A 21,783-nucleotide genomic window follows, 5' to 3' on the forward strand; every position below is an offset into this window, starting at 1 on the left:
CCCAATTTCATAATAAATTTGAGACAGATCTCAAGAAAGTCTGAAGCAAAGAAACCCATAAAAACCCTGCACTCTCGTGTTTCCAAACATTTGAGAGCGATATATTTTAGGACTGGAAATATATTCCATCCTGAAGGGATTCGCCTTCTTATAGTGGCTTCGATCTAGGGAATCGATCTTCGATCTTGGCTTAATCGTCGTCTGCCTCATGTAGAGAACGAGCGGAGGAGAGAGCGGCTGGCCTTTGAGCTCTCTCTAGAGGCCTTTCAAAGATTTACTTTCGAGATTTACGTTGACAAAATGTCGTACCAAACATATGTACGGGCGTTAGTCATCTCACTATTACATTGTCTTTGCTAGAAGGATACTGGATGTGACTTTGAAGAGTGAAAAATCTTGGAAAAACCACATTTAAGGCTTAGCTCTTCGGGGATCTATGATATTGCCTAACTCTGTTCTTCTGGTGCTATTCCACAGCCTAGCACAAGAGAATCAAGTCTAGCCGCCTTTATTGGGATGATCTCTAGTCACAAAACCCTCTGGGTAACATCCCCTCCCCATCTCCCATATAGTGCCCGCTGTGCAACCAAGAAATACCAGAAATTCGACTTGTTCAGCCCCGCCATAAAGACCCCCCTGGCCTGGCAATCAAATCGAACCCCTGGCCATCAATAACCCTCTTTTGAAATACTCTTGAAAACAAAATAACCCACACACCTCCACTGTATGGGCACTTTCATTGATTGAACACCGCGTTGGCCCTCTATTAGGGGTCGCCATTCGGCATTCGGCATCCACGTTCCCTTAGTTCTATATCAAATTTCACATCTATATTTTACCAAAGCCCTCGCATCCGCGATTTCCAAAGTGAAAACTCTATGGTGGAGGGGGGAGGGCTGCCGGAGAGGCCATAAATTTTGGACTGCTGGACCTACGCTCATTTGCACAGCGGATTAAGGGGTCTCGTCGGGGTGTTGGCACCCTCTCACCCACGGACTCTCGCACTGCATTGGGTCTCTCTGCGGCTCCCGGACTCCCTCTCTGGCCTCTCTGTCGCTCCAATACTCCATCTCTGGCCTCTCTATCCCCTTCCTACACTCCTTCTCTGGCCTCTCTGTCGCTCTCCCACCATTTATTATGCCTTTGCGTAGGGATTTTCCTCGGTTTCGATTCGGTATTTCTTTCTTTTCATCAAAAATACTCCTAGGAAATGGGGGTATACTGTCTAGAGGGAAGAATCTACTCCTATCTGTCCCTATCCTATCTGTCTCTCAAAGATAGCCAGTCCTCAAAGCATTTTCTGCCGCGAATCAAGCCTTTTTTACTATCAAATCAACGGAAAAAAGGCTCTCCTGTGGTCCCATTCCTCTTCCACTGCAAGATCCTCCTCTCAAATACCAGTAGAGGGCATCCCATAGTCGTATATCCCCCACAATTCCTATTTATTTGGTTCTGTTGTTGCTGGAAAGCTTGCAAAAGTGATTAATGCAAAAGTCGGGGCCCAAAACAGAAAAGAACCAGAACGCGAATTGGTATCCAAAACGGGGCTCCCGCTCGTCGTCGACGCATAGAAAACGCCGCACAGCAGAGGAGAGCAGAGGGGAGCAGAGGAAAGCAGAGCCCAGCTCTGGCTGGCATTTTTATTGAATTGCGAGCTACGGAATGCGACTGTCTGTCCCCTGTCCCCTGGCCCCTGTCCCTATCCCTTTTTTTGCCCCCGTCTCGGCCAGTCCATTTACCTGACAAAAAACAACTGTGTGGGGGAGCAGGACGTGGGGGAGGTGGAGGAGGTGGAGCTTTGACTACAGTTGCGCGGATTAAAGCATGAAATACTCCTGAAATCCGCTTTTGGCAGCAAAGAGTGCTCGACGGGACAGGTGGCATGCCCCATTCCACATTTCCCTCTTCCAATGTTAAAGCTGAGGCACAAACAGAGAGAGAGAAATCAATGGTGAGGATTTGAATACCCTTTCGAGAGGGCTATACTTAATAGATCTGAATATTTTGGCTCTCCTTTGGAGAAACCCCTCATTTCTCACTTCTCCTGTGGCTAAACCACCTCTGAGGCGGTTCTCCTTCCACTTTACTTTAAAACATTCAAAGTTTTCCCTCAATTTCTTTCTTTTTCCTCCACAAAGAGTGTCCACTGTCTCGTTCCGCCCTCCCCCCCAAGACCCCCGCAGAACAAACAGATTTTCAATAAATACGAAACGAGCTGCAGACAATAAAATGCCCGCCCAAATCAGGAATCAAAGATTCCACTCTGGCCAAAGTCTGATGCCTATCAAGCCATCAAACGGGCAAACGAGGTGGGGTGAGGGGGGTCAGGGGGAGGGCCAAGTGTCAGTGACATCCAGCCGAGGAGGGCCTGCCCGGGGGGGTGGCTGGCTGTGGAGAACCCACCCCCGGGGCGGCCTGTTCTGCTGCGTTCTATTCAGGTTGTTGTTTGCCCTGCATTATTGATGGTAATTCTAAAACGTGCCCTACAATATTTTACACATTTGCCGGATTTAAAAAAGAAGAAAAGAATCCAAAATTGAGGGTGCCACATCCGCATCCAATGCCACATCCAATGCCACATCCAATGCCCCCTTTGTTTCTCGTTCGATTGACGCTTATCTTAATGGACCAAACATATGGACCCCCCCGCACCCCTCGCACCCCCCCGCCGCGTAGAACCGTGCCGTGCCTTGCTCTGAACGTGTTGATAATTTAAATAAGCTACTTTTCCCGACTTCCCCTCCCAATCCACACCTAACATTGCGCATACGCAGCGGTGTCCCCTCTCTATCTGGCTGGCTGTCAGCCTGCCTGTCGACACTGCGATAAGCGACGGTAAATGATTTTTCGATTTCATATTAATTTTCACTCGTCAAATCCCATAGAGATTTGCGCATGAAACGTGCGTCGGAGGCTTCATTAAAAAAATCTTTCGGAATATTTGCATGTGTAGATATTTTTTTCGAGGGGGGGGGGGGGGGGGGGGGGAATACAACATTTTCTGCTGGAATTAACAGGAATTCCTGAGATATACAAAGAGGGAGATTCCTGAGGGCTGGTGGGATCTGCCATTGGGTTAAATGGTGCTGCTTTTGGGGAGGTGGAGAGGTGAAAGATATGCTTAATTTTAGGAATATTTAATACGAAATTTAGGAAAATACCAGCCCAACATCTTAGAGGGAAAGTTGGCTATATTCTTAAGGGTCTTCGTCGAGAAAAAATAACCCATTGAAAGCTCCTCTAGCTTCGAGAATCCTCTCTATTAGAGCCCTGCCTGAACAGACAACTGTATCGATTCGTTTGTTCCTCTAAAAGCAGTTTCTTTGCTTAGTTATTCCATCGAAAACATTAAACCAAAAACGACGGACAGAACGAAGCAGAGCCGAAAATTTCGGTTTTTCTTACTCGCTCACTCTCCATTTGATTTTCTGTTAAAGCCATACACAAATGGGCTAGTTTTTTGCCTGCAAATCTTTATAGATATGTTTGTCCATACGTATTCCTGCCTTACACTGGAAAAAATAAGGTATAGATATATGCAGGAAGAGAATTGGTATCGCCAAAGCAAAGACACGACACCCAAGTCTAAGACCCTCTAGAAAAGGTCTTCATTCCTATTGGATTTCTCTTAGTTATATATATTTGGATCGCTCCCTAATCGGGTCTTTGGGTAATTTGGGTCTCCCGCCATCTTCAGTCGCAGGACCGTCGCGGGTTCGATAGAAATAGTAATAGTAGTAGAAATAGTAGTGGAAATACTAGTAGAAATAGTAGTGGCAATTGTAGTAGAAATAGTAGTGGAAATATTAGTAGAAATACTAGTAGAAATAGTAGTGGAAATAGTAGTTGGTAGAAGTAGAATCGTAGACGTTTTAATGTGTGTATAAAAATATTTAACAAAATTTTTGCAGAAAATTTAAATTTATTTTTCGATTATTTTTGTTGTGTGTGAAGTGGATTATCCGATGGGCATTTGAAGGAAGGAATATAAGAAGGTATAGGTAATACCTATTAGGTATATAGAAGATATATCTTCTCAGGGTTTATCCCTCAAAATATTGGACCTCTCTTCCAAGGCCTTTTTGCCATCCCAGAGCATTCTTTTGTCCCCCTCTACGGCCTTTCATTATCGAATCAAAATGCCAAGCTCTCATTCGTGGAATGGCCAAGATGCCAAGGGGAAACCAAGGGGAAAAGGCCACCGCCCCACCGGCCATATGTGCCGCCCCTCAGAGCACACAAAAATCAAATCAATTTTAATTTTGGGGGAAAACAAGAAAGGAAGAAAAGCGGGGCTGGAAAATGCCAAGACAAGCAAAAGGCAAGGAAAAGTGGCAAACAAAACAGGAGCCACAGCCAGCCCTTGGTCGAGACCCCCAGAGCCCACCCCCTCCCCCCCTTTTGGCATATGCGCATAAATCCCGTACAAGACCCCGGCATTGGTCTTTAGAGCAATCTAATAAAATGTCTAAACGCTTCAATGACAATTCGAGCATGTAAAGTATATACAAAAGGGGAAGCCCAGGGGGTGGGGGGTGGGGGGTGGGCATGCGGCGCTTAAGCCGTGTCGTACACGGTCCACCCTTCTCAAAAGTAGGCAATAATCGTAAGTGAATCCTGGAGCAAAAGTGACCCTCTCTCTCCCCCGCAGGACCTCCACTGCCTGCTTCAAGTCGTGGCGCTTCGTAATTGAATTAAATGAGATTTCAATATGCGGGCACATGGTTGAATGGAAGCCAATGGCTTGGGGGCAGAGCCGCAGTGATTTTCGCTGGACTTGTGGGAAATATTCCTCCAGAAGAAGGCACTTTGGAGCTCTGTTGGTTATTTTTTAAGGCCCCCTTAAAGAACTCCCTCAGCAAATGCAAACTTCAATCAACACCAGCAAATATCAACGAGAAAGCCACAGAAATAGAGTCCACAAAGACAGGAGAGGAGTCCCCCGCCCCCGCCCTGGACAGTGGAGCCAGTCAAGCGACCAACCGAAAGAAAGCCCCAAAACTTGACCAAAACTGACCCAACAGTGTCCCGCATTGTGTAATTCCTCGACATGAGAGAGAAAACGAAACTTTTTCCGACTTCTTATCGTTTCTTCTAGTTGTGGCCAAAGGGTGAGGCGGTGAGGGTGGGGGGGCTGCCTGACTTTGGCCATTGTTTTATTTACCTGGCCGCCAACTTTTCGCTCTCACTGTAAGTCTATGTCTCTGTCTGTGTGTGTGTTTGCTTATTTATATCGCATGATTGAATCTTGGCCAACAGCAACTTTTTTCTATTAACTTTAAGCGCAGGAAATGCAGGCCTCGAAGCGGAGGATACCCTGGCAGGCGGCCCCCAAATCTTTGGGGTTTTCTACACCCCAAAGCCTTGACCTTGGACCCTAGACCTTGGGATCACTTCTTGACAGCTGATTGGCAGGGCCCTCCCTATTGTATCTTTATACTCCATAAAATACTGTGAAATATTCTAAATAAAATTCCTAAAAATTCCTCAAAGTTTTTCCCATATTCCAAGGCTTCCCTCAACCCCGTGATACCCCTCTTTTAGGGCTCTCTGCGTCTCTCTGTCTATCTGCGAGTATCTGTATCTGCGACCGTCTGGGGGCTACCTGTCTCTCTCTGTCTGTCTGTCTCTGTCTCCACCTGTTTCTCCCTCTCCCCCTCCCTGCTTTCCCCCCCTTCAAGTGCCTGGTGTCTCCTCTTTTGGTTTGCTAAATGAACTTGATTTTTATCGTTTTCTTCTTGCGCTCTTTGAATGTCCTTTGAGTGTCCTGTGTGTGTGTGTCTCTCTGTGTGTGTGTGTGTGTATTGATTTGCCGGTGTCTTCCACTTGAATGGTCTTGACTTGTTCAAGTGGTTTCCCATTGGCGTTACCATTATTTATACCCTTAAAGGCGGGTAATTACCGTAAATTAGTTTCGTAGGACTTTTGGGAGCTCCCAAACTTCCCCTGGAATGATTCCCATTTCAGATAAAAGACGACCCCAGATTTGAGTCACGAAAATACACAAATATCGTGTATCTTTAGAGGTTTAAGATACTTAAAATAGAGCAAAGATACAGCCAACTGTTAGGCACAGAAGAAAGCCTAAGTCTTCTTCATGGTCTTCGATATCCTTCCACTATCCCTGCGGCAGAGCATTCCCATCTTCCTCCAAGTCTCCAATGTTTTCCCTCTTCAATGGGATTTCCCCTCACCCCCCCGTTGGACAGCTAATGAAAAGTAATCAAAAGTCAAGGCTTTTTGCGGGATTTTACTCAAGTTTTTGCAATGAATTTTCCAGGCAGCTCAATTATTTATTGAAGACTTGAAGAGTTTCAGTGGAGAGGGCAAGAGACCCCAAAACATCTCCATGGAAGGTCCAGGATATATCCCAAGAAATCCCTCCTTCTTTCTGCCCGAAAAACGAGTCCCATTTGTGCCTCCTTCTGTCAGAATTTCGTTTCTGGGAATCAAAGCAATTATCTCGAGTTAATTGCATGGCTTGGAGCGGAGTTTCAAGTGCATTATGTAATTTACTCATTAAATGCATTGCACACACACACACGTCCTGTGTCCTGTGCGTCCTGCATGTCCTGCGTGTTTAATGTAAAATATTGGCATTGTATGACAAGCTCATTAATTATGCAGCATATCGCAGTTTATCAACACAATCGTCTACTTTGAAGAGCGCCTAACCGCCCTAAAGGACTACGACCACACCGCACACCCCCTCTCCACTCTCCCCTCTCTCTCTGGTCCCTGGGCATCCTCTCTTGTATTTAATTTATAACCCGAAAACCCAAAGTTATACATTTTAACAGGATATGAATAAAGTTGAAGACAATAAAAGCAAATAAAACAGACAGACAACTCAACAGATACACAGATACAAAGATAGACAACCTCAAGGATAGAGCGGGAGCAGGGACAGAGAGCGGGAGAGGGGGAGGGGGGGTAAAGAGATGGCAAGTCGGAAGATTCATTATCTAGCACAACATTTCCAAGTGTGTGCCTGGCCTCCATGTGGGCGGGCCCTCAGAGGCGTAGAGTCCTGCGGCAGGGGGGGCTGCCAAGGGGAGGAGTTTAAAGGCGGCAATTAGCAGGGGATTTGTGAGGAGTTCAATGCTCTAAAAGGATGATATATCTTTCAGCAGTAGGTTCTTTGATTGTAGATAAAAAGTAGGGACTAGAGCCCTGCTTGAGGCCACGGAATCCATCAAAACGCATCTATACTCAGGGTTCTTTAAGGCTTTCCATCATCAGGAATTCTGCCTTCAATCAGACCCCAAAACCTGCAATTATGGCATTGCTTGCTCATTCTCTCTGCTGGCATTTCAATCAGCGAGTGAGCGAGACAGGAAAACCGAAATTTTTGGCTCTGAAGCTGTAAAAATGGCGATAGCGGCTTCGTTGAGGCCTTTTTGGGCGAGGGATTCGATGGAATGAGGAATCTGAGAAGCCAAGGGACGGAACGAAGGGAATGCCGAATCCCTAAGAATCGACTCGCTCATCTATAATCTATGGAAGGATGTGGTCATAGTTATGATCTATCGAAAAGACTAGGGCGAGAGGAAGAAATTGGAATAAACAGAAAGCCAGCCGAGGCTCAGCGAAATTGAAGGCACTTTTACGAGTCCAAGACAAAATCTTTGGATGGAGATCATTCCACCCATAGACCCCCCTCCCTTGAAAGCCCCCTGCCATATGCTTCCCTCAAAAGACTAGGGATCCCTCTACCATCTCCAAACCTCGCCTACGCCCCTGTTGACCAACATCTATTCATTTCAGTTTTGTTTCTATGCGTATTTAATGAGCAGACGTGCGTGCAAATTTCAGCTTAGAGCAGCTGTGGCTGAAGCTTTGGCTGTGGCTGTGGCAGGAGTCTTCGCTTATGTCCTTACAGCAAGGCTTCCACCGAGGCAAGTGTTGGCGTTACGTAGATGTGTGAGATTCTGTGCGGGGGTGGGGGCGGGGGGCAGGGGGCAGTGCAAATACGTGAACAGCCAAAATGAAACCAAAAACTTTTCATGCTCGATCGCAAAGCAACAAAAATCCAACAAAAGCAACAGAAAACGTGCATTCTTGGCCACTTACGAGGGCCGGGCCAACGCCAGCGTCGGGTTCGGGCTTGGGATTCTGTCTACGTGCAAAAGTTTTCCATTTCCGCTTTGGCAAACATTAAAGCTGCCAGAACGAATTTACAACGAGAACGGCCAAGATACAGATACAAAGATACAGGCACGCACGCCTGAACCCTGAACCCTGAACCCTGAACCCCGAACCGAAGACTGAGGCTAGATGAAGCCCTAATCAATGGCTGGAGAGGAAATGAGCAGCGCAGATAAATCAAATAAGAAACAGAAATTCCAGGCGAAAGTTTAATTGCAAAAAAATTATTCCCGAATTTGCGGCAGAAACATTTGGTTGGAGGGGAGCAATGGAATGGTTTTAGCCACAACAATGTGTTTATTCGGTAAAGTAATTATAATGTTTAGGGCACAAATAGGACGTGTGGCTTGAGGGTCTCCCTGGGTTGCAGGCAGCCACCAGCTGCGACTTTTCGACACATTTTCTCTTGGAGATTGATCTAGAGATTCATGTGAGAGGTGACCCAGCGAGGAATAAAGAAAACAGGTCACCTTTGGCATTGTTATAGTTTCTTATTGGAGTGTAGGCACCTGCTCCAAACAGCTAGACAGAAGGCACTCCTTCAGGCGCCCAGATCAGCTCTTCCAAACGGGAGGTGGCCAGAATGCCCCTTCTCCAAGATAAGGAGGATATTTGTATCATTAAAGAGCTATACAAGCGACCAATAGACGATATGTGGCCATTAGTGCAATGATGTGGCATTCCGCCGCCAAGATGGCAGACCATAGATAGGAAGCGCTCTTTTGAGCTCTGAAAACTAGGCAGAAAAAGGTGCAGCGCAGTCGTACGTTCACTCCAAGGACAAGGACTCCCCCCCAATAGGCTGGATGCCCCATATGATGCAGTAGCTGCAGAGACGATGAAGGCTACAACACTTGGGCTCGGCCTGTCTCTAATTTTTTAAGAGCGTCTGGATGGGATTACTGGAGGGAAGGGAAGACCCCAAGCGTTATCTAGCGACCAGCCGTGGAGCTGCTTTCTAACTTATGTAGAGTATTATTCCAGAGCTCCTCGAAGGTCTCCTTCCATTAGCGCATACTCAGTGATTTTTGGGATAATCTACACCTCTATTTATCTCCATTTATTTACTAATAATCACCAATGGAATCAATCCCCCTAATCCCCCTTACTGGCTAGACTTACTTTTTTCTATCTTGAATAATGAAGGAAAGGGAAGAGATCTTTAAGCAACCGTCTAAGGGCTTCCTTCTTCTGGCAATGCCCTGGCAAAGGGCCCTACAGATGGACTCCTTAAAGCCATAGCAAAAGTCCCTTGGAGATCAACCACAAGGAGGACATGGATCCATAGCCTCCTGGCCATATATATCTATCTTTATGTACTATAAACCATCCACTTTACCATCTATAAGCCATCTTAAAGTACCCATACGTTGGTTTTGGCTTACAAAATACCAAATTCCATAGAATTCCAGAGAATGGTTAAACTAAATCCCTTTGAAAAAAGCCTTGAACCTGTTGCCCTCCCGCTAATTTGTTCTCCATTTGCTCCCTTTTGGCCTCGGGGCTAATCCGACCGCCCCCCTCCCCAATTAGCGCCTTTCATTTTTCGATGGCGGCCCCCCAATTAAAGTCTTGGAGCCGCCAATGCCGCAATTTCCGCCGCGGCGTGAGGCTTCGATGGCAAACAGTTCTCGCCGCTGGGCCCCAGCTCTGGGCCAATAGTCAACATGGGCAAAATAAAACAAAAACGACGGCCAGACGACACACTTGACGCGGGGCGGGATGGGGCCTCGTCTGGAGAGGAGAGGGGGGGCTATGAGGGGGGAGGGCGCTTGAAAATTTCAACAATAGCAGAATGAAGCAAAATGAAGCAAACGAAGCAGCGAAGCCACTTTAAGCCCCGCAAATCCATAAGGCAAACAAAATGGATTTCAAATAGAGGAGAAGCGCGGACCAGGATGTGGATGAGATGTCCTCGCCAGGGCCTCCTCCCGCCCCCTCCCCCCACCCCCAGGGGCAAATCGTCTGAGACGGAGCAGGATTCTGTTCTGTTGCCATTGTTACGACCACAGTGGGCGCAGAGTCCTGGAAAATGAGAGGAAAATGGGACTAGAAATGGGAGTTGAGGGAGGGGCATGCCTTGGGCAGAGATGGGGCAAAGATTAGACCTGATTCTGAAGGGAATTTGGGAGGAAAGTATTCCCCACTTTGGCCCCTTTTTCGCTGCTTTGCCCCACTGTGGCCTGTCGATAATGCCGCACAATATTTTCACAGCGGTTACACCAAGAAGGCAAATTATTTGGGGTGGCGCGGGCACTGGGGGGTGCAGGGGGAGTGCCCCCTTCGGGTGTCAACATCGGCGAAAGCGCAAACCAAAAGTTTGTTTTCCACTGATTTCCCGCCGCCGTCGACGCCGCTCTTTCTTCTGTCCCCCCCCCCCAAGGGAGGGAGGGGGGGGTACAAAATTGAAAATTTCCCCACTAATCGCAATCGATACGATACGCCTTGCCAAATGTCACTCAAAAGGGAGGGGTCTTCGTTTTGTGCAAACAAATAAATTGAAGAATACTCGAAAATTAAATAAATATTTGGCATTTTTCATGGCTGCAAATAAATTACAATAATGAATGAGTTTTTGCAGCAAAAGAGCTGCCTGTCTGTCTGTCGCAGAGGGAGGGAGAGGGAGAGAGGGAGAGCGAGAGAGAGACAGATAAATTACAGTCGAGAGTCGAGTTGACAAATGAAGTTGCCTGCGCTTTGGGGCGGAAATAAATGTTTGGCTAATAAGATTTCTCATTTTTTGCAAGTTTTTAACAAGTTCAGAGAGTTGAAAGGGCGGGGTTGCCTCCCTCCCTCCCCCCAGAAGCTTAGACAGAACTGGAATCCAGAGGAGGGGGATATGAGGAGGGCTTTAGGGCCATACGGAAGGATCGGGGCGGAAGAAAGCCCTCTAAGAGTGAAGCATTTACTAGTCTACTTTATACAGTCTTCACTTTCAGACAAAGCTCCTACAGAGCCCCTCTTCGTGGGGGCTAAAGAGGGTCATAGGCTAGATCTAATGGCGGCAGGGCTTGAGGGATGGAATTGGAATGAAAAGACACATGAATTCGACTGAATTTGTGCTCTCTCCGGTGTGCCAGTTGGAGCTCTAAGACATCTTCTATATTATTCATTGTCGCGATATTGAATTCATATGAACGTCCCCATTCATAGAGCTACATCCCCACTCCAAGAACAGGCCACCGAATCGATTCTTAGGGATTCGGCATTCCCTTCATTCCATCAATGAGAATCAGCGTCTCAGATTTCTCATTCCATCGAATCCCTCGCCCAAAAAGGCCTCAACGAAGCCGCTATCATCATTTTTACAGCTTCAAAGCCGAAAATTTCGTTTTTTCTTTCTCGCTCACTCGCTGATTGAAATGCCAGTAGAGAGAATGAGCAAGCAATGCCATAATTCGCAGGTTTTGGGGTCTGATTGAAAGCTGGATTCCCGATGATCGAAAGCCTTAAAGAGGCCTGAGTATGGCTGTGATTTTACGAGTGCCGTGTGCTCCACATTATTTATAGGCCTGTACCAGTTTTAAAGACTCAAATCTCTTAAATACCTCGACATCCCTGGCCGAGCCAGAAGTCGCACACTCGAATCGCGCCGCATCGAGGGCAAATTAAAATTGACGCCCAATAACGAGGCCAGGCCGCACCCACCATCAACGTCACGCGCGTCCCTCCGCATTCGGGGCTGCTGCCACTGCCGCTGTCTGGTATCACAAGGACCCTCTCTCGAGGGCAGAGGCGTAGGCCGCAAAAGGGTTAAAAGGGGTCCACAGATCTCAGATCTCTCCCAGTGAGACGCGTACTCTGTATTTGGGATATATTTAGATCCGAAAAGCCCTGGCAAACCCTTTTGGAACCCACGACACTGCCTCCTCTGGGGCCTCCTTTGGCGGGCTCTCCTTGGAACCGAACAGGAACAACACTCTCGCATCGTGAGCATAATTCACAGCTGAGTGAATTTTAAGTGGTTATTGCAAAAGTTGGCAAAAGGCGGCATCAAGAAGCGAAAGTGTTGGACGGACTCCTCCTCCTCTCTGGCTTCCTGGCATATTGAGCGCGATTTTTATTGAGTTACATAAAGGAGTGGATATCGATGAGGAGGAGTGGCCGGAGGGGCAGGAGGGAGGGCAGTGACGTTCGTCTAGCTGGAGAAATTAGGTTAGGCATTATAAATAATTCGATTAGCTTTAATTGGCATGAACTTGCTGCAAATGCCAGCCAGCCAAAGGTCGAAGCGGCAGAGATGGCAGCGTGACACGAGGAGGGGAGAGGAGAGGCCTTCCCTTTGGACATCTGTGCAGCTTCTGAAGAGCTGTTCGGCCAAGGAGACCTCATCGGTAGCTCTTTTCGGCGCCCACCTCTAGCTCCTTGCCTCCGAGTTGATGGAAAGGCGTTTTATGATTGACAGACACGCGCACCCCGCCCCATCCCCGCCCCCCGCAAGGCGCTGGGGAAAGTGTTTGAAACTCTGTTGCCAGACGGAAATGATTATTATATAATTGAAATTGATAGGCAAGTGGCGCCAGAGCGTGGCTCCAAGGATTGGGGCCCGCTACAGAGCGCTCCTTCAATTATTCATAAAAGCGAAAGAATCCAATTTAAGTCCAATTAAAGATGCAGAACCATCTGTGTGTTTGGTCTAATGATAAGCCGACAACCGGCCCCAATGAGTGCGCTCTCGTTTGGCCCCGACCCCCCCAAGAAGTTCAACAATGGAACGTGCTCAAGTCGATTCGTCCTGCCGTGTCCTTCGAGAGGGAAACCCAATTGGCGTTGAGGCAAGGAGTGAGAAAGGTGGAGAATGGATAGAACAATGCCTGCGGAGGTACACAATGGATGCAATTGACACTGAAAACTGGTGAAACGGGAAAAAGTAATGGATACCCACAATGCTAGATGTACTCGTAATGAAATAATACTAGACTCCTGGCACACACAAAATACCAGAAAAAAATACAAGATATAACAAGGGAATACCAGGGGAATAATGAAATATTTCTAGGAAAATTTTGTCTTGCGGATTAAAAGGATTTCGAACTCTGTTTGAAGGCACTTGATGAGTGCTCTGCGTGCGTGCGAGCCCGTCGCGATTGCGTGAATCTCATTAGCCAGAGACACGATATGAAAGAAATCAGCAAAGACACTTGGAAGTGAGGGAAGGGAGACACTCACAGGGAAATATGGCAGAAAAGGCCCTCAAATACATCTGGGATTCACCTCCGCTTTCGTTTCTTTGTCTTGCAGTCGATTAGCAGCAAAATATTGCATTTTCCGCTCATTCGAAAGCGCTGATTGTTGCTTTTGGCAAGGAATTGCTTGCTTATCGGCACGGATTCAGATTGTAGCCTCTTCCTGAAGTCTATTCACACATTTAGTTCATACTTCCATTGTTCGGAGCAGCAGCAGGAGTGCAAAATACTGCGGCAAATGGTTTCCCGGGTCAGCTAATATATAAATATAGATCTACACTCAGTTGTCAATGTCATCCACATGTAATCAATGAAAATATAAAGTAAATGATTCAAATTAAAGAGTCTTTTCCACCAAATAAAATATATAGAAATATATAGAATTATATAGAGGACACCAAGTCCCTGAATGCAGAAAAAAAACTAAGTAGAAACCAAATTGTACCCATTAAAAATCAAATACAGTTGAACTTCCATAAGACGAACCAAATTTAGCCAAAGAAAACGTTCGACTAAGAAGGACTTTGCCTTCTGAAGACTTTCACTCCCAGAGTTGGCCGTAAAATGTTTCCTAAAGGCAATTTTAGCTCGAAATACTCAGACTTATGGAAGTTCCACTGTCTATGGCATCTATGGTATCTGTGTTTATTACATACGTATCTGCAAATCAATTTGTAGCCCCAATTTGTCCAATGCAATTAGCATTAAATGGAAAATAAAACCCAAAAAACAGAGAGAAAAACAGTCGAAATACGAAATACAAAATACACACAATTAAAATAAATTTTGGGGCAACATTTTAGAGGCCCGACAACAAATTGGCAAATCAAGAATCAAATGAACTGATCAATGAATTGAATTCCATGAGCCAAAGTGAGGGATAGAAGGCGAGCAATTTCCCATTTTCCATTTTCCATTTTGCCAATTACAGAGTACAGAAAATGCAGCCCCTCCCTCCCCGCTTTTTTGGAAAATTTGAATATGAAATGTAGAGAAACATTTTCGGCACAGAAATTGCAGTGATGTAGTGATGAAATTAAATGCCCCATGGCGTTGCAGGGGCAACTGTTGGGGCCCCCCCCCAACCGCCCCAAAAACGCACTAACAATAAGCAAACATTTTCCGAATGACAACTAAATAAACTCCGCAAAAAAGGAAACAGAAACAGAACCGAAAAACCAATACAAATACACTCAATCCCCATGTCCATGATACCACCGCCCCGTGCCCCGTGCCCCACTCCCCTCCACCCCTCGTAGCCCCCTCTCCACACAAAAATCAAACTGACAACAAATCCCAATGACAAAATCAAGCAATAGCAATCGATATGCTTCAGCACAGTAAATGGTCATGTTTCGGTCTGGCAGGATGCAGCATCCTGGCCCGGAAGGTGGGGGGGGGCTTGCGGGGGGGTCTTTGAGTAGTCTCCGTCTAACCATCTCTCTGTCGAAATGTCAATGCAATTGTCATTGTCTTTCCATTGCCTGGCTCTCTCTCACTCTCTCTCTCTCTCTGTTTGCTGTTTGCATCATCAATTTGGTCTGTCCGTTGGCAGGGGCCTGGAACATCTGCCATTGCCTTGCCTTGCGCTAATTGATGGGTTAGACAACTGAAAGGCAATAACCGATTCGTACTACTTAACCGGCTGAGGAGAGAGGGCCAGAGAGGCTGCCCCAATGGGGCTTTAAAAAGCCAAGAAATGGCATCTTTTTAAAGCAAGAAAGTAGAGGCCTGGGCTATCTGTTGAAGCCTGTTCGAAGCCCTTGCCGACCCTGACATAAGCCGCTTACAAAATCCTGGCGAAAACCGAAACAAAAAATCAAGAAAGGCATCCCAAAAATCGCACTCGAAACTCATTACAACAAAAGGTGCTGGGGCTGGCCGCCCACTTGAGTCCACTCGAGGGGCTCTCCCCATAATCAACTCGTTGCAACCGAGAGTCTCTGCCATGCCCCCTTGCCCTTGCCCTTGCGCACACCTTCAGGGGGCACCTTTTTCATTTGCACCACCACCACCGTCGAACGCAGTATGAAAGCAGGCGAAAAAGTTGGGGAGGCACAAGAACAATGGTCGACACGACACTGCTCCCCCTCCCCCTGCCCCCCTTGATACCCAATAAACGCATTCTGCTCCTGTCAGACCCACAATGCCAGGGCACTTAAGCCATTGCTTTCTGATGCCACCAGCCCTGGCCGTCCCCCCTTTCGATGGTGGAGGGGGTGGAGGGGGGGGAGGCAGATGATTGTCCCAGTTTCCGGTGTCGTCCATGTGGGAGGGGATTTTTCTCATTTTCCTTTGAGAGTTCAGCGTGTCATGGGGGCGAAACCCATTTGCCTGTCTTCTAAAATGTGCCCCCTCTACCACCCCACCCCTCCTGCGAGTATCCATGTATCTGTCCCCCCCTCCCCTCGCTCTATCAGCCGCTCAATCCCTCTGTTTGAGTCCTGGTCAGGTGGACAGCTTCCAATAATTCTGCTAATGCACAGAGCGAGAAATTCTTTCCATTTTCCAACTCCTTCTTGGCTTCAAGTACTGGGTATTTCTTTCAGTGTACATCCCTGCACCTGTCTGCAGCCACAGAAGCCCCAGTCTCCGTCTCCGTCCCAGTCTCCGTCGCATTCTCCGCTCCGGGCTCCGTTGACGTTGTCAGCAGGTATCTCTCCCCCTCCCCCTCCCCCCTTGCCCACCCCCCCCCCCCCACATTGTCACAGGCTCTTTTCTGGTTCCCTAGGAGTGTGTGTGTGTCTTTGTCCTGACAATGATGGCGTTGGCATTGACGTCATTGGCATTGGCGTTGTTTGGACGCTGGCAACGGCCGTTTGGCACTCATTTCCTAGGCAGCCGACGGCCGCCCGGCCCCGGCCCCGGCCCGCCCGGCTGTTCCATTATTTATGCTTTTTAGGAGGACGATAACCCGTTCCCCCCCAACCCCCCTCCCCCTTCTGGGGGCGACGCCATATTGGCAAACATCTTCAATTTGCAGTTGTCGTACACTTTAATTGTTATCGTTATGCATCCCTGGGCCTCCCCTCCCCCACTCCCCACTGCCACCCCCTTTTGTGGCGCTGCATTCCGATAATTGTCGTTCGGGTTAGCTTTTAATTTGAATGGTCCTGCCATTTGAGGGTCCTTTTGTCCAGCAATTACTTACGATTATTGGCAGCAGCAACAGGATTCAATAAGCCAAATGTGCGTGAAGGGAATGTCCTTTGGTTTCCCTACTGTGGGTGCGAAAGGAAAGCTGGCTCGTGGAAGGATTGAGGCGGGAAAAAGAAGGACTTTAGGAAGTAGAACATGTGGTATTTCCATTCTTTAGGAGATCAAATGACCTTCGGCATCGAAAACAGTCAAAATAAGGGCTTTTTCAGGCCTAAAACAAAAGGATAAAGCAATCAATGGCGAATATAATGCCCACTTATGCGGTTTTCTTCGGTTTTGTTGAGGAATTGAAAAGGAAACGATCTGTGTTTAATGATCATCAACACGAACCCTGTGTTGGTTCCTTCCCGGCCTTCCCATAGACCCTTTCGAGCCGGTTTCATCATTGATCTGGAGAATAGAAGTCGCCTCAACGACCGCATTTGGCCAGGAAAAATTACTCTTTCAACAGCAATATGCAAGGCTGCCCACGAGTGCAGTCTTCAAGGCAGAATTCCATGAATTTGCCTACGAAATGGTAAAAATTTTAGAACATTTTTGGTTTAAAAAATTGTACAAAATAATGCAATAACTTAAGGCTTATAAAAACGAGCCAATCTTCAAGAGAATTGATTATTTTGTCGTATAAAATTATTTTTCTGCTAAAAATCGCGATGGAAAAGCTCTTGAAACAGCCGAAGGATGGAAACTTATGGCTGTGCCAACACTTAAGTACGGCACTGTATATCTAAAGCCTCGTACGAGATGGTAACACTTTTTTTTGTCCCTAAATTGGAAAATGAATTATCAGAATTAACTGAATCGGGAAACAATAGAATATACACAGCGAAACACAAAAAAAACTGTACGAAAACTCTATCTTATAGCTGCCATATGAGCCATCGGGTAGATCTTTAGAAGAATAGCATATTGGCCCATAGTTTTGGGGGTTTATGCATGCCTTATGCTTTAGATATTATAGGTCTCAACCAGTCTCTATTCAGCTTTCAAATGGGTTGTTTTATGGAGCGAATTGTGGGCTCGAAAGACGATGAATCTGACCAGAATGACCAGGACGAGGAGATAAGTCAATACCACCTGCAGCAGGGCTCGAGGCAAGGCAGGTTATTGGTGTATTGGGATGGATATATACGTCCTGTTTATAGATAGAATTCTAAGACCAAAGGTATCACAGAAGGTGATGTGGAAACCCTTTAAGTAACCCTTGAAAAGGAAGCCACAGAAGGCTGCCCCAGAAAGTAGAAACAACAAAAGGTCTCTCCTCAAGGCGACTTACGGATTTAGAGTCCTCCCAAAAATGTATATTCCAGTTCGAAATCCACATAGACATAAATCTGAAAGACAAGTGGCTCCAAGGGCCTGCCACAAAAAGTGTCGCCTGTCTAGGAAGAACCTTTTCAATAAAAGTCATGTGTTTTGAACTCTGTTTTGAGAATGCACACTATTCAATACGTTGTAGGCACTCGAACAGAACACACAACAAAACAATAACAAAAAAACATATAACTACAAAAAATAACTACAAAAAATAAATAAATAAAGTGAAACAAATAAAAACAAAAAACAAAAAAACCAAGAATGGCGTCGATAGTTCCGAATCTCACACCGGCGGCAGGGGTTGGAGCCGCCGTTCCGATATGGATGAAGATTGACTGGAGCCCCGATATAGAGCACGGGATCTACAGGGACTGGGGCTGGTACTACTCGCACCGGCGGAGGGACAACATGTCGGCCTACTACTACAACAGGGCCCTGGCGATGGTGCCCGAGGACTACGTGACGCTCTACCATCTGAGCCAGACCAAGCGGAAGAACGCCCAGACCGAGGGGGCTCTCAAGGATTGTGCCGAAGCCAAACGTATGATCTCTCTTTCTTTCTCTCTCGGAGAGATGGTATCTTATATTCCACATTGATTTACAGGCATTTTAAAGGGTCTCAAGATCAAATACGCGCCCATTAATATGGAGATCTGTGATGCTCTCTACGAACTGAATAAACTGGAGATTGCCAAGGCGGAACTGCACAACAATACGCGTATGTTTATAGGCAACAAGGCCAAGGCCTTTCACAGACGTCTCGCTGTGGTACGATCCAGGTGGAGTGCTCCAAAATCATCTCATTGCTACTTCCTTGTTGGTTTCAGGTCAACGAAAATATCAAAGACTGTTGCGGGGAAGAGCTCACGCAGTTCTTGTCCTCGAACGAAAAGCTGGTCATCCAAGTGAGGGAAATGGAAATCAAGGCCCTCAATGAACTGCAGAACAAGCCGCTGTGGAAAATCCTGAAGGAACAAGGCAAATGCGATGTCTTGAGCATCCTGGAAATCGAAGTAGGAGCCACATTTGTACCCCTCTTTTAGACCCATTAATTTCGTTTACATCCCAAAAGGAAGAACTCATACCCCCATTGGAAATCGCCCGGCGAAATCGGGCCTTTAATGTGTTCAATCAGATGTACATCGACAAGTCCTGGATGGATGTGGTGTTCCTCAAACAATTGCTAAAGTAATTATCAGTTAAACGTTTGCTGATTATCTGCTGATGGGTTGTATGTCTCCTCAGGAACCCCACTTTGCTGCTGGATCAGTGCCACAACTCCAAGTATTTTCTGGGTGCTCTCAACAAAAAGAAATACGAGGAGTTAAAGAACTTTTTGGTAGGTAGAGCAACGATTGAGGGCTAGGCAGCTCTATAATAGCCTTAATCCGTGGTTTATAGAGAGTGGTGCAGCAGTAGGGTGCCCACTGTACCACACTGTAACATATACACATTCATATACACACATATACATATGCTTCGCCACTGTGGGCAGAGCCGAGACTCTGCCGCCGCTGTTGCTGGCAGACCCGAAGCTCTTTCTTTCCTTCTTTCTCCTTCTCGCTTGTCGCCACAACCTTCACGCACTTCGCATAATCGATCTTCAATCCGAACTCGTCTTGAGCCGATCACCTCACTCGTCGTTCAACCTCGTTATCGCTCTCCCATCCGCACACCTTTCGTTGTTGCTTTTCCATGCAAAACAAAATTTTAAGGTTAACAGCTGTAACAGGGCAACCACGCGCTGTTAGCATGTTAACAGATTCACAGTCTGTTAGCGTAGCTGAGAGCCGCTCTCTGTTTACAGTCGGTTAGCAATCGGCCTCTGCCGCGCTCTCGCTCGCTCGTTTTTGTGCGCTTTTACGATCCGCACGAAGCTGAAAGGCAGAGGCAAAGCACCGCTACAATCTGAGGTGTTTCTTGTGCCTTTTTCACATCTATATATCCACGAAAAAGCACATGAAGCTGAATTCTGACCTTTATATCTAAATGTGGTTCCTCCCCCCTACCACAAAAGCCTAAACCATCATCGACCCATCATTAAATATACCCTAAATCCCATTCTGTATATTCCAGAAAATGCTCCATGCCCGTTCCCCCATGTACTACCTGCGGTACAACAAATTCACGAACAAGAAACTGATGGACAAATTCCGGGAGGACTACCTCTACCGCGTGCAGTACCAAACCCGTCGCACGATGGTCTCTGTGTTGAGGACCATTCGAAAGCTTCGTGCCGCAGGAAACGTAACCGTAAGTTTGCTTTATTAAGGAATCCCCTTATTGTTGCTGTGTTTTGTTTAGAAACTCTCAAAATACGTGGAGGAGGTGATGGGCGAGTTCGTTGTGTTGAAAACGTTTCGGGTGATGCCCTGGAAATTCGAGTTCATGAACGAAGTGTACAACACCCTGGCCCTGACCCTGGGCGATCAGTGCAGAGTCCCCTACAAGGGGTTCTCCCACGAGGAAAAGGATGCTCTGCTGAAGCTCCTGCGCCTGCCCACCGACAAGTCGTGGGATGTGGAAACTTTCGTGTTCGGCGACCGGTCCACCCATCAGGCTCCCGTTGACGCGGATCCGGCCATGTCCAAGTCCAGGTAAGACCCCCTCCCCCACCGCCACCCCCTCCCCTATTGAAGGGACTCCCAATTCACAGACAGCTGATAGCCCGACTGGAGAAACGAATGAAGTTTGCCAAATACTCGATCGAGAAGTGCTATCTGTTCCATCAGATTGGCGATACTCATCTGAAGTCGAATCGTTTCGATGAATGCTGGTTTGCAGCCACCAGGGGCATCAAAGGCAAGGCCAATTCGAGCACTTTCGAGGGTAGCATCGTTATATCCATTGTTTTTCAGAGTCCAAAAACTGCAACAGCTTGATCTGGCGCTTCCTCTGCACTCTCCTCATTGTCAAGGCCAATGCGTCCCTCTACAAGGTGGAACGCACCAAGGACGCTCTCATGACGGCCTCCCAACTGATGGACCAACTGGGCTCTCCCGAGCTCTCCCGCTTTGTGGCCCTCTGCATAGCCTGCAACGAGGAAGAGCTGACTTCGAAGAAGCAACGCGGCAGCCTGGGGAGCCGGAATCCAAGCAGTGCCTCCAGCCTGGTCACAATGGACACGGTGCGGAGTGAACACAGCGAAAACAACGTCTAAGGCGATGCCAACGCGAATCTGTGGAATGATATTCATGTCCTGGCGCCGCTCTATACGCTTTCAATCAATCGAATACATTTCCTAGATACATATATTCCTTCCACATTTCTTGGAACAGAAATATATTCCGCACTTGGGCTTTGCTTCGGGGCTCATTAAATCTATTATTTACAAAGGCTTTAGCTAGTCTAGAAAGCCAGAAACATGGCACATCTTTAGAACGATGTAAAGACGGCAAAGTTTATGGGGAATTGTGCCTAAAACTTATTGTACGAGATGATCTATCACGTGGTTTTGTGGTTCTAGGGGTATCACTAGGGGTATTGGTTACAAAGTGCTCTACAGAATTTCGTTGTGGCCCATGCCGAACGTCCTGGACGCAAAGTTTAGGGCATAGAGTGTAGGATATAGGAACCCGAGCGTAGAGAGATTTTGGTAGCCATGGGCCATCACCTGGCTCTTTGCTTTCCGTATGAAGAGTGCCGTACAATCGACCTCAAAGCAGGGCTGCAATGTCCAAGGAGGAGGCTACTGAATGGTTACCCCACCCGCTCAATTCTTCGGATTTAGACCCACTGAGTGACTATTTCTTCCATCCTGAAGCTGAAGTATTGATTCGACCGAAAGAGATTTGATTCCAATGATGATATTATCTCAAATCTCTTGCCGCGACAAATCCTATTTTTTGGAGAGGGATACCGAAATTGGAGTAAGTCTGGAAAAGATGGTATACAGCTACAAAAGAGAATATGCTGACAAAAACAATGATTGTTTATCCAAAAACCTGACCTTTTGGGCAGTACTTCGTTCCGC

The 21,783-nt window shown here is 47.0% G+C and overlaps 1 protein-coding gene across 1 annotated transcript; it reads left to right on the forward strand.

The window, feature by feature from the left end:
- The first annotated feature begins 18,039 nt into the window (after positions 1 to 18,039).
- LOC6595620 lies at positions 18,040 to 21,134 on the forward strand. The gene is made up of 9 exons (XM_026988709.1): positions 18,040 to 18,351; positions 18,415 to 18,578; positions 18,638 to 18,823; positions 18,883 to 18,998; positions 19,056 to 19,149; positions 19,887 to 20,063; positions 20,115 to 20,407; positions 20,467 to 20,612; positions 20,669 to 21,134. Exons 1-9 carry the CDS (start codon positions 18,072 to 18,074, stop codon positions 20,968 to 20,970), a joined length of 1,758 nt encoding a protein of 585 aa, XP_026844510.1. The 5' UTR covers positions 18,040 to 18,071; the 3' UTR covers positions 20,971 to 21,134.
- The last annotated feature ends 649 nt before the right edge of the window (positions 21,135 to 21,783 follow it).

Source organism: Drosophila persimilis, unplaced genomic scaffold (genome assembly GCF_003286085.1).
Source record: "Drosophila persimilis strain 14011-0111.01,24,50 unplaced genomic scaffold, DperRS2 tig00000191-arrow-pilon, whole genome shotgun sequence".
Taxonomy (NCBI): domain Eukaryota; kingdom Metazoa; phylum Arthropoda; class Insecta; order Diptera; family Drosophilidae; genus Drosophila; species Drosophila persimilis.

Bases quoted from the DNA above. Each gene is read 5' to 3' on its own strand.
- LOC6595620 (XM_026988709.1), top strand. From the start codon at position 18,072: ATGGCGTCGATAGTTCCGAATCTCACACCGGCGGCAGGGGTTGGAGCC. The intron at 18,352-18,414 runs GTATGATCTCTC...ATTGATTTACAG, and splicing joins GGATTGTGCCGAAGCCAAAC to GCATTTTAAAGGGTCTCAAG. The intron at 19,150-19,886 runs GTAGGTAGAGCA...TGTATATTCCAG, and splicing joins AGGAGTTAAAGAACTTTTTG to AAAATGCTCCATGCCCGTTC.